At 52.9% G+C, this 14,029-nt stretch overlaps 2 protein-coding genes across 4 annotated transcripts; one reads left to right on the forward strand and one right to left on the reverse strand.

The window, feature by feature from the left end:
• Positions 1-7,285: 7,285 nt before the first annotated feature.
• On the reverse strand, positions 7,286-10,654 carry snrpa (small nuclear ribonucleoprotein polypeptide A). Of its 2 annotated transcripts, none has more exons than XM_060074990.1 (7): positions 10,547-10,654; positions 10,206-10,287; positions 9,948-10,120; positions 9,303-9,479; positions 8,360-8,536; positions 8,185-8,273; positions 7,286-7,832 (listed from the first exon to the last, which is right to left on the reverse strand). In XM_060074990.1, exons 2-7 carry the CDS (start codon positions 10,276-10,278, stop codon positions 7,673-7,675), a joined length of 849 nt encoding a protein of 282 aa, XP_059930973.1. In that variant the 5' UTR covers positions 10,279-10,287; positions 10,547-10,654; the 3' UTR covers positions 7,286-7,672. The 2 variants fall into 2 exon arrangements, with proteins under 2 accessions (XP_059930973.1, XP_059930974.1); XM_060074991.1 differs by having other exon boundaries at positions 10,206-10,284; positions 10,547-10,625.
• Positions 10,655-10,701: 47 nt separating this feature from the next.
• actmap (actin maturation protease) lies at positions 10,702-14,006 on the forward strand. Of its 2 annotated transcripts, XM_060074983.1 has the most exons (7): positions 10,702-10,899; positions 11,007-11,205; positions 11,292-11,360; positions 11,471-11,595; positions 11,923-12,052; positions 12,800-12,870; positions 13,213-14,006. In XM_060074983.1, the coding sequence occupies exons 2-7, from the start codon at positions 11,045-11,047 to the stop codon at positions 13,539-13,541; spliced, it is 885 nt and encodes a 294-aa protein (XP_059930966.1). In that variant the 5' UTR covers positions 10,702-10,899; positions 11,007-11,044; the 3' UTR covers positions 13,542-14,006. The 2 variants fall into 2 exon arrangements, with proteins under 2 accessions (XP_059930966.1, XP_059930965.1); XM_060074982.1 differs by having other exon boundaries at positions 10,702-11,205.
• The last annotated feature ends 23 nt before the right edge of the window (positions 14,007-14,029 follow it).

Here is a 14,029-nt window from a genome sequence, read left to right on the forward strand (position 1 = left end):
TATTGCAGCAAAACACCGAGAAGCCGTGCTCCTCGCTGGCGTGTACATGGGAACATGCTAATCCTGCCAGGACCAATCCCACTCAGCCAGGGGCGCGTTATGGAACATCAGTCGACCCATTGTTGTCTCTCGCTGACATAGCCTGTCTGTCTGTCTGTCTGTCTGTCTGTCTGTCTGTCTGTCTGTCTGTCTGTCTGTCCCCTGTCTGTCTGTCTGTCCCCTGTCTGTCTGTCTATCCCCTGTCTGTCTCTCCGTCCCCTGTCTGTCTCTCCGTCCCCTGTCTGTCTCTCTGTCCCCTGTCTGTCTCTCCGTCCCCTGTCTGTCTCTCCATCCCCTGTCTGTCTCTCTGTCCCCTGTCTGTCTCTCCGTCCCCTGTCTGTCTCTCTGTCCCCTGTCTGTCTGTCTGTCTGTCTGTCTGTCTGTCTGTCTGTCTCTCTGTCGTCTGTCTGTCTGTCTGTCTGTCTGTCTGTCTGTCTGTCTGTCTCTCTGTCCCCTGTCTGTCTGTCTGTCTGTCTGTCTGTCTCTCTGTCCCCTGTCTGTCTCTCTGTCCCCTGTCTGTCTGTCTGTCTGTCTGTCTGTCTGTCTGTCTGTCTCTCTGTCCCCTGTCTGTCTCTCCGTCCCTGTCTGTCTGTCCCTGGGTGGAGGGGGGAGTGGCGGTGGGACCGCTCCACATCAAAGAGCCGTGGAGATACAGTGGCCCTCATCACTCACTCCCCCTTCCCCCTTCCTCCCTCCCCCCTTTCTCCCCCCCGCATCCCCCTGCCCCCCCCCCCCCCCTGAGCCATTCCGTGCATACCAGCGTTTCAGCGCTGTGTCGTGGCCCCTGAGAGGGAGAGGGCCCGGGCTCACCCCCCCGGGACACCCTCCCCCCCCCCCCTCCCCCCCCCCGGGTCATGGAGCGGGGGTCCCCCTCCGGTCTGCAGGCTCAGGGGGGGCGCCTGCCCAGGTAGGGGGGACCACTGCCCCCCTCCTCCCCGCCATCACATCCAGCCCGTGGTTCTTTACATTTAATTCAGGATTTAGGGGGTTCCAAAAACTAGCAGCAAGAGTCGATTCTTCCTCCATCTCCAAGAGACTCTGAGAGTGAGAGACTCAGAGAGTGAGAGACTCAAGAGAGAGAGAGACTCAGAAAGAGAGAGCGACTCAGAGAGTGAGAGACTCAGAGAGAGAGACTCAGAGAGTGAGAGACTCAGAGAGAGAGAGACTCAGAGAGTGAGAGACTCAAGAGAGAGAGACTCAGAGAGAGAGAGACTCAGAGAGAGAGAGCGACTCAGAGAGTGAGAGACTCAGAGAGAGAGAGACTCAGAGTGAGAGACTCAGAGAGAGAGAGACTCAGAGAGAGAGAGACTCAGAGAGTGAGAGACTCAAGAGAGAGAGACTCAGAGAGAGAGAGACTCAGAGAGAGATAGACTCAGAGAGTGAGAGACTCAAGAGAGAGAGACTCAGAGAGAGAGAGACTCAGAGAGAGAGAGACTCAGAGAGTGAGAGACTCAAGAGAGAGAGACTCAGAGAGAGAGAGACTCAGAGAGAGAGACTCAGAGTGAGAGACTCAGAGAGAGAGAGACTCAGAGAGTGAGAGACTCAGAGAGAGAGAGAGAGAGACTCAGAGAGTGAGAGACTCAGAGAGAGAGAGAGAGACTCAGAGAGTGAGAGACTCAGAGAGAGAGAGCGACTCAGAGAGTGAGAGACTCAGAGAGAGAGACTCAGAGTGAGAGACTCAGAGAGAGAGAGACTCAGAGAGTGAGAGACTCAGAGAGAGAGAGACTCAGAGAGTGAGAGACTCAGAGAGAGAGAGACTCAGAGTGAGAGACTCAGAGAGTGAGAGACTCAGAGAGTGAGAGACTCAGAGAGAGAGACTCAGAAGAGAGAGACTCAGAGAGAGAGAGACTCAGAGAGTGAGAGACTCAGAGAGGGACTCAGAGAGTGAGAGACTCAGAGAGGGACTCAGAGAGTGAGAGACTCAGAGAGTGAGAGACTCAGAGTGAGAGACTCAGAGTGAGGGACTCAGAGAGTGAGAGACTCAGAGTGAGAGACTCAGAGAGAGAGACTCAGAGAGTGAGAGACTCAGAGTGAGAGACTCAGAGAGAGAGACTCAGAGAGAGAGACTCAGAGTGTGGGACTCAGAGTGAGGGACTGCTGAATTGTTTTGGTGGGTTCACCAGAACAGAAAAGTGCATTCTTTCACCCACTCTTTCCTCTCACTCCTTTCTCTCCCCACGCCTCTCCCATCTCACTCCTCTCCCATCTCACTCCTCTCCCATCTCACTCCTCTCCCACCTCACTCCTCTCCCACCTCACTCCTCTCCCACCTCACTCCTCTCACTCCTCTCTCCTCTCCCATCTCACTCCTCTCCCACCTCACTCCTCTCCCATCTCACTCCTCTCCCACCTCACTCCTCTCACTCCTCTCTCCTCTCCATCTCACTCCTCTCCCACCTCACTCCTCTCCCATCTCACTCCTCTCCCACCTCACTCCTCTCACTCCTCTCCCATCTCACTCCTCTCCCACCTCACTCCTCTCCCACCTCACTCCTCTCACTCCTCTCTCTAAACAACAGTGAGGACTCCACTTCTTCCCACTGCAGTGCGGGCAGGAGCAGGCGGGGGTTACAGCCGAGGGGTGAGGCATAACGGGGGAGAGAGAGAGAGAGAGAGAGAGAGAGGGGAGAGAGAGGGGAGAGAGAGGAGAGAGAGAGAGAGAGAGAGAGAGAGAGAGAGAGAGAGAGAGAGGGGGGAGAGAGAGAGGAGAGAGAGGGGAGAGAGAGAGAGAGAGAGAGAGAGAGAGAGAGAGAGAGAGAGAGAGAGAGAGAGAGAGAGAGAGAGAGAGAGAGAGAGAGAGAGAGAGAGAGACATGTGCAGCTCTATCTCAGCATTCACACGCCCCAGAGTCACTCTGCATGGCCCTGCTGGCTCCGCACACACACCCAATTTGAACATGCTGTGTTTACTGTAGAGGAAAAACATAGCCCCCTCCTCCCACACACACACACACACACACACACATGCATGGATGCATGCATGCATACCGACCACACACACACACATACACACACACACACTCACACACTCACACTCACACTCACACACACACACACACACACACACACACACACACACACACACACACACACACACACAAACACTCACACACGCACGCACACATTCAGACACTAGGACACACACAACCACCCCCCCCCCCCCCCCCCCCCCCCCCCCACACACACACACACACACACATACATACCAACCCGCTGCACACACAAAGACACCCAATCACACATACTATCTCAAGCCCCATTGACAATCGGAAATTAAATTTTTCCACAAATTATGATTCTGATAAACATCTAACATCATCCAATGTCTCGTGTTGAGGCTTCCTTCGCCTTGGCTAACATCTGATGCAATCAAAATCAATCGATGGAGATAAAATATTGAAAGGAAAACGTTATTGTTGAGGCAAAAGGAACATGGCACCTCTGATTCTTCGCAAAAATCCTAAGGGAAGCTTTCACAAATGTCTTGAAGCCAGCGAACAATCGGAGTCATGCGTAAAGCTTTCCGCTGAAGTCTGACGCGGAGAGATTACATTGGAAACAAACACACATTCACCCGTAAGCGTGTTTTGTTATGGCGACGCAGCCATTGGAAATGCAAATATCCTCCTACTGGTCTGCTCACCAACAATAGACGATCTGCACGCTGGTTCAGAGAAAGCGCATTAATCTGCCATCATCTACAACTAGCCTATATTACTGACCATCACTGACATAATACTGACCCATTTGCAATGCTATAACTAACAGTAGTAGCTTAACTAGTTTAAAACTATTTATTTATTTTACGAAATCCGGCCGCGGAGCTCCAAGCGGCAGAAGCCGGGGAGCCGAGCAACAGGTGGCCGTGCGCCGTGGTGCTAGACCCCGGCGGGGACACAGCATACACGGTGCTGTGGTGGCACCGTTTGGGCACCGGAGGGATGGTTTCACACCACGATTAAGTGTTCAGTTGTTTGAAAAAGTAGATATCTCCGCCGCGTAAAGAGATGCCCAGAATAGCCGCTAATCGGTGGCTTACCTGCGGTTGCACCGAGAGGGCGCAGAGGAACAGGACGGTGCGCCGGAGCTGCGCCTCTCCGGGGGCGCTGCTGCCGCGGTCCAGCTGGCCTCTCCTCCCCTGTGGACCGGACCGAGTGGGACCATGCGCTCTTTCTCTCTCCATCTCCGCGTCTCTACGTCGGGACTGAAGGCGGGCGCATTGAGTCGCACCTTTTAGTCCACTCTCATAAATGCGCAACTCTACGCGCGGAGCCGGTTCAACGTGTCCGGTGAACGAAAACCATCCCCGTCTTTATCCACTCGGGTTAGTCTTCCCCAGCGAAGGCCCCCCTGGCCGCCGGTGCCTCTCCTCCTCCCCGCGTGGGGCTGGGTCCAGGGTGGCTCTCCAAGGGCGGTAGTCGCACAAACACAGGCGCTGAACGCACTCCCCTCGTGCGGTGTTCCTCCTCCTGCGTTAAGAGGCTTTAGACGTCCAGCCTGCTCGACTTGAACTCTCGATCCCAATTAGCCTTTCGCTCCGCGGTGCCACCAGGTGCGTGTGTGTGTGTGTGTGTGTGTGTGTGTGTGTGTGTGTGTGTGTGTGTGTGTGTGTGTGTGTGTGTGTGTGTGTGTGTGTGTGTGTGTGTGTGTGTGTGTCCGTCCTCTCGCCTGATCCGCGTGCCACAACAGCTCAACTAGACTATGTTCCCGGTAGCCCTACCGTCGGATAGTCCGGTGTGTGGAGGATGTGTGTGAGAGGAACATCCAGCCCGCTGCTCTCTCCCCTCCGCGATGAATGCATCTCCCTCTCGTCTCCTCCTCGGAGCGGCTCTTCATTGGTCAGAGTGATCCGTGTCCCCCCGCGGCGGAGGCTTCAGTGTGGGAAACATCCTCTCACTGGCGGAGAAGGAGCGGGAGGAGGGTGTGTCCCGAGGCTGGAGGAGGGTGTGTCCCGAGGCGGGGAATATCCGTCCTCTCGCTCCCATTGCGCGCGTCAGTTTGGTGCGCGCTCCTGTCGGTTTGGTTTCAAATGAACACGAATGCTTGCGCCCTGGGGTTTTCGCTTTGCTTATGAGTCGTCCTGTCACTTAATGTCTTTTAATGCTACAAATCTAACTTATGTCTAAACGTGAGACCGTGCGTGTTCATGCGTGTGTGCGTGTGCGCGTGTGCGTGCGTGTTTGTGTGTTGAGTGGTCAGTCTTCAAACATGTCACCGGAAGTTTGGAGAGCCAGCATCACCAGAATTTCTGCTGATTTAAAGCGCATTGGGCTTTTGGCATATTTGACCAATTAAGACTCTAATTGCCCTTTTTAAAGCCTTTTTAAGGAAGCTAATTACGAAGACAATGAAGGTATGGCACAATGAATAACGCTTTGACCAGTGTAGTGGAGGAACAATCCTAGAGCTGAATGCGTGGTTTCACTCCACGCAGAACGTCAGAGAGTAGGATGAAAGCGCAGTGGGACGCCTCGTTTAGCATATTGGCGGCTTTCCCTGCATACTTTCCACCCGTCCGCTCCATGGCTCCTGTGTCGGACTGGAAACCACAGACAATGAAGCATGTTCTTCATGGCATGAATCAAATGGATTCATGCAAACGTTCTTCCGCTGTTCGTTTCTCCTTCCCCGTACCCTAACTCCGCCGCCGTGTTGCTTAAGAGCGCCCTGGCAACCGGTGCTGGTACCCCAGGCTGACCCGGGTCCGAACAGACGGCTCTCACAGCCGCTGCTGATCTGCATACAGCAGCCGTGACCCGGAGGCCAGCTGGCCTCCAGCCTCCACAGAGACCGGTAGAGGAGGTCTGACCCCAGAGACCACTAGAGGAGGTCTGACTCCAGAGACCACTAGAGGAGGTCTGACTCCAGAGACCACTAGAGGAGGTCTGACTCCAGAGACCACTAGAGGAGGTCTGTCTGACTCCAGAGACCACTAGAGGAGGTCTGTCTGACTCCAGAGACCACTAGAGGAGGTCTGACCCCAGAGACCACTAGAGGAGGTCTGTCTGACTCCAGAGACCACTAGAGGAGGTCTGACTCCAGAGACCACTAGAGGTCTGTCTGACTCCAGAGACCACTAGAGGAGGTCTGACCCCAGAGACCACTAGAGGAGGTCTGACTCCAGAGACCACTAGAGGAGGTCTGACCCCAGAGACCACTAGAGGAGGTCTGACTCCAGAGACCACTAGAGGAGGTCTGACTCCAGAGACCACTAGAGGAGGTCTGACCCCAGAGACCACTAGAGGAGGTCTGACTCCAGGGACCACTAGAGGAGGTCTGTCTGACTCCAGAGACCACTAGAGGAGGTCTGACTCCAGAGACCACTAGAGGAGGTCTGACCCGAGACCACTAGAGGAGATCTGGCTCGGGTGCAGCACGCACAACTTTCTGGGGTTTCCCCGATATCTTGTGCGTGTAGCAGCCTAGCAACCGCTGAAATAAACAATACAACCGCTTCCTCCTGCATCAGCCCCTGCTCGTGAACAACCCTTTACTGGGTGGGTACAAATGATCAAAGCCATGCAAAACCATAACAGAGGTGAAAGTGGTATGTTGACACACACACCTGCTGGCTGAGGGCAGAGCTTCCACTGTTCCATCGCATTAAAAGAACTCGGGACCTTAACGGCCTTATCCATAACTAAGTCAAGTGTCTTTCTGTGCAGGTCTAAATTGTGTATTTGAATTTTCCTCATGTCGACAGCATGTGTTCAAAAAGGTACCACATTTCCATAGGGACAAACAGGATTCAAAGTCGATCAAGTTATGAAAGACATTTGCATGATCAACATCAGAAGCCTGCTTGATCTTTGGAGGCACGTGGAGACTTGAACAGTTTTGCCACAAGTCAAACATATGTTGGAGCACGATATTGACGTGCTGCTTTAAATATGTTTAGGAACGGTAGAATAAGGCACCAAGACGTGAAGGCTGTTTAGGGAAATCAGAATCAGTATAGTATGGATGCATCTTAAGTGTCCATTTGGATGTTGGGAAAAGCACAGGACAGAATTCAAATGCATTACCCTATTTAATAAGAACTAATTAATAATAGGTTTCGGTAGCAGCCGCTTTCTTCTGTAGTGAACCCATTTACAATCCATTATTATAGATCCAGAATCCATATATCCATCCAATCCATATACTATCAAGTATTTCGTATTCAATGTGGTCAATTTAGTCTTTAGCACCATCTGCTGGAGAAGAGACAACTTTTTTTAAACAAAATCACAAAAGACACGTCGATCTCAGATACAAAGGTTTTTATTTAAAAACAAAAGCTCCAGGTTCAATGTCCGGTAAACCAGACTCTGGGTGCAATGCCTCATGACAAACAAGTTAAAAAGGAATGAACAGCAAGTTGCCTGAACGCTACGTATAGAAAAGAATTTGGGCGTTTGTTAATTGTGAAAACCGACTTGCATGTTTTACCGTCTGATGAGCCGATGCCAACGTAATCAAGCACGGTGCGAACACGTCTGCAGCGATTTCATGGCAACTTGATGCAATCAATACTTACGCTGAACAGCCAAGACTTGTGGAAGAGTTATTTGGGGTCTAACCCAACGCTGAGTTACAGGCCGAGGTTCGACCCCCCAGTGGGGTCCCGGCCCAGTGTCTGTGTGCGGGGCGGACTACTTCTTGGCGAAGGAGATCTTCATGGCGTTGGTCTGCGTGATCTTGAAGCCCTGCAGGGCGTCTCTGGCGGCCCCCGCCTGCACGTCGTTATCAAACTCCACGAAGGCGATGTCGTGGCGCCCGGGGACCAACCGCACCTCCTTGAAGCCCGGGAACCTGGGGGAGGGAGGGGGGGGGGGGAGAGGGGTTAGCGACCCCCAGGGGGGACCGAGTACTGATCGGCCAATGTATCGACCCCCAGGCCGATATTATCGTCCGATATTTGCGTTTCTTTACGCGTATCGGCATCTGAGGATTTTTTCCCCCGCCACGATTTACTGACAGTTCAATAAATGTTCCTTCTTTAAATTGAGACATGTAACATTTGTTATCATTGTGTGATTTTTATGACGTCAATTGAGGGAGCAAAAGCAGTATCGGCTCCAAATATCGGCCCAAGAAAAATCGGAGATCCCTAAACATCCATATGGGTCGATCCATAGATCGTGGGGGGGGGGGGGGTACTGACTGGTTGAAGAGCATGGACAGCATGAGCTCGTTGGTCTCCTCCGGCAGGTTGGTGAGGAACAGGATGTGGTTGGGAGGGTTCTCCGCGATCTGGAACCAAGAGGAGCATTAAGTTACACACTGTCACCCTCTCTCACACACACACACACACACACAATAATGTAGCTGGACATTACCTGCTGCGGCATCTGACCAGGCATCTGTCCGGGCATCATCTGGCCCGGGGGCATGGACCCAGGGGGCATCTGGCCAGGGGCCATCCCAGGGGGAGGCATCATCCCTGGGGGAGGCATGTAGGGCGGCTGGCCGGGCATGGCCATCATGCGTGGTGCCTGGCTCATGGGAGGCATCCCCTACAGGAGGGACACAGCACGGTGTAAGAGACCCACCATGAAGAACGTTCACCGCCTGGCCTCCAGTCGGACACAGGAGCCACGTATACGGGGAGGGACGCCCGTATGCTGAACGAGAAGTCCCACACTGCGCCGTCGCCTGCTCTGACGTTCTGCGCGTTTGAAACCACGACCATACTCTTGTATGGTCGTGGTTTGTTCCTCCACTGTTGTTCCTCCACTGCCATTGGTCAAAGCACTTCAACAGTTTTACCGGTACGCTTAAGAATCCGCTTTCTTAGGCCAGCCTTCCTGTCAGAAGACAACTAGTCTCCCAAAACCTCTCCTGATCATAGATGATCTTTGAACCAGTGTCTCCTGGGCCCCGTTTTTTTTATTTTCAAAAAGGTATCCAGTAGGATTTTGGATCAGTTCAAATCTTGGAAATGGGTTTTTCAAAGCAAAAGAGGGATTCCGAACTAAGAACAGATCGTGTAATCCCATTTTACATTTGATCTGGATCAAACTGGCCCTTTGGGTTTTTCAAAACTTTGAACTTGGTTTGGGATCTATTTGATCCAAACAGGATTACCCTGATCACATCGGAAGGGTGGACAAAGTCCTGAAATTCGGTATTTGGATCACAGTGGGCCAATCCAACGATCCTTTAAAAACTGGCATAAAAGTAAAACGGATCAGGTGATCCTGGAGAACAAAACATGGGACACCGAAGCAATTTGATCCAGATTAAAAAAAATTGAAAAACTGGGCCAGTAGGTCTACTCACCGGCATGGCACCGGCTCCCCCGGGGCCCAGGGCCACGGGGGCCCCCGGCACGCCCTTCTTGCCCCCGGGGCCCTCTGCCCCCTTGACCTTTCTCTTCTCCTTCTTGCGGTCCCGCTCCACGAAGGTCCCCTTCATCTTGGCGATGATGTCAGAGTCTAGTTTGGCGTACTGGATTCGCTGTAGGGGGCATCGATAATAACAGAGTGATCAGCCACAGGTATAACCACGGGGCTCAGACTCATGGTCCACATTAAGGCCCAATCCCTTTTCTACCCCTTCAAAACAAGGGGGAAGGGTAAGGGGAAGGGGGAAGGGGTAGAAATGGGATTGGTCCTTAGACACATGTTGTAAAGGCGCACTGGTAAATGCTCTAAATGGTAAATTGACTGAATTTATATAGTGCTTTTCTAACCAGTGGCCGCTCAAAGCGCTTTACAGTATTGCCTCACATTCACCCGTTCATGCACACATTCACACACCGACGGCGGAGTCAGCCATGCAAGGCGCAGTCAGGGTGAGTAGTGTCTTGCTAAGGGACACCTCGACACTCCGCGAGGAGCCACGGATCGAACTAGCAACCTTCTGGTTACCAGCCTACCTGCTGTACCTCCTGAGCCACATGGCACATGCTAGTATTGGACGCACCATGGGTTTGTCGTAGAAGGGGAATCCCTGCATCGACCGCAGCGCGTTGGAGGCGCTGTTGACCTCCTTGAAGATCACAAAGGCCTGCCCCTTCATCTTCAGGTTTATTGCCACCAGAATGTCCAGGATCTGCCCGAACTGCGAGAAGATGGCGTACAGGGACTTCTTCAACTCTGTAAGAAAGGGAACATCCTTAGCTTTAACCTTTAGTGTAACGTTCAGTCTACCGCCACCCTGATGGTCGAGACTGGACCGTACCATCTTTCTTGATCTTCTCGTTCAAGTTGTTGATGTAGATAGTATGGTTGAGTCGCACGTCCGGGACCGCCATCCTCTCCTCCTAAATAAGATGTTTCAAACAGACAAGATACACCTCAGAACCGGTTCATCACAGAGCGGTTTGGTTGAGCTGGGTCAGCGTGTTAGCGTGTTAGCATGTTAGCATCTGAGCTACCACCAGGCGATTAGTTAGCCTCGCTTCTCCTTCTATTTGCTACCTATTGTTGATGGTATTCTGTTAAAACACATCGAACATGTGCGGAGGAATCAAAAGACAACTTATTTGACAACTTAGCTTCAAATTAAAACAGAATACTTACGTTTTTGAAACTAACCGCGTCAACGAAAACCCACAGAGGCTACGATGAATGAAACGACACACTTCACCTCAAATCTCACTCTGAACTCTCGCGTAAATACAGATACAACGAGACTACGATTGGTACGTTCCAATTCCCGTTTCGAGTTCCCATTGGTCGAGCAGGATGCTGCTAAATATGGTTATAACAACAGCGCCGGTTTGTTTCGCACAGTAAAGAAGAGTGAACTAATGTACTAATTTTGTATAATGACGTTGACAGGGAGTTAGGTCGCCATTGGGACATGATGTGACAGACTGACTGGAATAAAGCTGAATATCCATGCGGATTTAACACTTATAAACTCCCGGTTGGTAAGTTTTAGCCATTTAAGCTAATCACACACCCTCCATGGCTAAACAAGTCAATGCAGTTATTGGCTCAGGCTCATCTGAATAGTAGAGCAACATGTACACTTTAGTCACTTCAGAGGAGCCCCAGGAATCACTAAACACGTCGATGGAGGTGCCCATGCCACCACCTCCACCACCCCCACCCCCAGCTCCCAAAGACCCACAGCCCACCCAGAAGAGGCTGTACCAGGCCATAGCAGAAGGCAGACGGCCAGTGGAGGGCGACCACGCCGAAGCCCGCCTGCTTCTCACCCAGAGGGAGAGCAGGTCGGAAGGGGGTGGATCTCCATCAAATTAACGGTTCATGGTCCAACGTGTAGAGATGCTCACATCGTTGTGCTTCCCTGGTCCAGTTTTAGGAAAGATCTCCAGTGGATCTTATTCAACAAATACGTGCCGTCGCTCATCCAGGATGGCCCACAGTAAGTGAACGATGTCCCGGTGATGAGGTGTTGACCACAGCGGTCTCTCTCTGTGTCGGTGGTTCTCCGCGGTGCGCGGTGCGGTGCTAACCTTCGCCCCTGGTGCTCAGGTGCGGTCTGGTGGCCTTGTGGATGGCGGCCCACCTGCGTCAGCCCGCGCGCCCGGTCGCCATGGAGACCATCGTCGAGACGGCGCTGAAAAGGGGGTACACCGCCCAGGGGGAAATGTTCTCAGGTAAGTGTCCAGTCCCGCCCCCCAATGTATATGAGGCTGGCGATTACATTCACATTCAGGACATTCAGCAGACGCTTTTATCCAAAGCGACTGACAATAAGTAAATATGTCAGAAGAAAGAGAAATAACAATATATCTCTGTCGGTACAGCAAGGATGTTCATAGAACCAAGTGGGTTAACCCGTTCCCTGTATTCAACAGAGATAACTAGGATAAGACGCTGCACAATGCTAAGTGCGTACATTAAGTGCCAGCTGAATGTATGTGAAGGTGCTGATGTCACGGGGGCTGACCCTTGACCTCTTGACCTCTTGACCTCATCCCCAGCCCGGGACATGGCCCTGCTGGCGGGGGAGGTGTGTGGCTGTCGGGCCGACCTCCTGACGGGAGGTATGGGCGGGGCCAACGCCGCGGCCATCGTGGCTCACCTGCGCGCTGGGAAGCCGGTCCTCATCCCGTATCCTTCGTACACAAACACAACAACAAACACAACAACAAACACAACAAAAAAACACACCAACAAACACAACAACAAACACAACATTCACACCAACAAACACACCAACAAACACAACAACAAACACAACAACAAACACACCAACAAACACACCAACAAACCCAACGACATTCACAACAAACACAACAACAAACAGAACAACATTCACAACAACAAACACAACAACAAACACACCAACAAACACAACTAACACAACAAACACAACAACGAGTGAGCGTTCCTGAAGGAATGAACGTGTGGACGGATGGTGTAGAGAGGCTAGGGCGAACGAATCCAAAAAGGATCCCGGTTCGATCCCACCATGCCCGCACACTACCCCGTATTAGCGTCTCCCCGTTCGCTCCGTAACGACCAGAATCTGATTTCCCTGTCGGACACTATGGATTTGACTGAGGTGTTCAGGAAGTGTTAAAAAGAGGGTTGTTGCGCACATCCAAAGGTAATCCCCAGCGGCTAGACAGCAGTGTTGAATATAAGAGGAAGGAGGGTCTGCTCACTGTTTAAATGCTCCAGAAGCGGATCCATCAACAGGCAACGTTTCGATCGCTGGGGATCTTCACCGGGCATTGAGAACACTGGTTAATACAGCTGTGTTCAGGGGGGGACCTGGTGGTAGCCATGTTGCTTCCCTCTGATGTATGTCAGCTGGGTCGGTGGAAGGGGACTCCTTGACCTTGTGCACTACAGATACGACGAGGACTTCAACCACGAGCCGTGCCAACGCGGTGGCCACAGAGCGCACTGGGCAGTGGCCTCCGGTAGGTGAACACAGAGGGGACAGGCGGTCGCTCAGCGGGGCTGACCCTCGTGTTGTCCTGGAGGCGCTAAGCCGTTTAGCCCGGGAGCTCAATCCGAGCAGACCTTATTCCAGAAAGGTGCACATTGCATCTTATATCTTACAAAGTTTAGGTACACCTTTGTGACTAAATATAAAATATAAGGCCTGTGAAGCCCTTTGAGACCGCACCTGTGATTAAGAGCCATACAAGTACAATGTAATTGTAATTGACTGATAATGGTTGCCGGTAGTTACAGTGTTTAGCTATTGGTTTAAAATGCGAGGGCTGCCATCACTAGCCAACACCAGCCCCCTCCTCCAGGCGTCCTCCTGGGGGTCGACAGCGTGCGCAGAGACCACGCCCAGCCGGACCCCTCCCTGCCCTGGCTCCACCTGGCCGGCGGGCCCGGGGCCCCCCACCCCCCCACGGGGGCCCCCCCCAGAGAGGTCTACATCCTGGCCAAGCAGGGCAAGAGCCTGCGTTACCAGCTGTGGCGTCTGGAGGCGGCGGCGGAGAGCAACAGCCAGCTGAGGGAGATGGACCCCAAGAGGAGCGTGGACGGGGCGCGCTACGTGGTCCCCGAGGGCGGGGTGGGGGCCGGGCTGGCAGGCCAGGTGGTGCTGCTGCACCCAGGGACCCTGGCGCCGTGAGCAGGCGCCCCCCCCCCCCCCCCCCCCCGCCCTCCGGGGACGCGTACGGCCGGTGGGCCGATGCGGCCGGGTGGGATTCTGGCGGGACGCGTGCAGCGTAGCGCGGTCGAATCACTGAGGTCACTGGTCCAGAGGCTTATGGGCCCAGACCAGTGACCTCACTGGGGTTACTGGTGCAGGGGCCCGTGGGCCCAGACCAGTGACCTCACTGGGGTTACTGGTGCAGGGGCTCGTGGGCCCAGACCAGTGACCTCACTGGGGTTACTGGTGCAGGGGCCCGTGGGCCCAGACCCAACAGGGTCTCCCCGTTCCTGGGCTCTGATGTTAAATGACGACGGTTCTAATCCCTGCCAATTTGTTTGCTCTGAAAAAGGGTCAAGAGATGTTATTTTCTTTAACTCTTGCAGGGGTATGAATGCAATACTGTGATTACATTGGGAGAATAAATGGTTGATACCAAAACGATTCATTTATTTTTGTATAAAGGT

This window comes from Gadus macrocephalus, chromosome 16, assembly GCF_031168955.1.
Source record: "Gadus macrocephalus chromosome 16, ASM3116895v1".
In the NCBI taxonomy this organism is placed as follows: domain Eukaryota; kingdom Metazoa; phylum Chordata; class Actinopteri; order Gadiformes; family Gadidae; genus Gadus; species Gadus macrocephalus.

Bases quoted from the DNA above. Each gene is read 5' to 3' on its own strand.
- snrpa (XM_060074990.1), bottom strand. From the start codon at position 10,278: ATGGCGGTCCCGGACGTGCGACTCAACCATACTATCTACATCAACAAC. The intron at 9,480-9,947 runs GTGCGTCCAATA...TGCCCCCTACAG, and splicing joins CCTTCTACGACAAACCCATG to CGAATCCAGTACGCCAAACT. The intron at 7,833-8,184 runs GTCAGTACCCCC...TCCCTCCCCCAG, and splicing joins CTGTCCATGCTCTTCAACCA to GTTCCCGGGCTTCAAGGAGG.
- actmap (XM_060074982.1), top strand. From the start codon at position 10,994: ATGTACACTTTAGTCACTTCAGAGGAGCCCCAGGAATCACTAAACACG. The intron at 11,596-11,922 runs GTAAGTGTCCAG...CCTCATCCCCAG, and splicing joins CCAGGGGGAAATGTTCTCAG to CCCGGGACATGGCCCTGCTG. The intron at 12,053-12,799 runs GTATCCTTCGTA...TGTGCACTACAG, and splicing joins GGGAAGCCGGTCCTCATCCC to ATACGACGAGGACTTCAACC.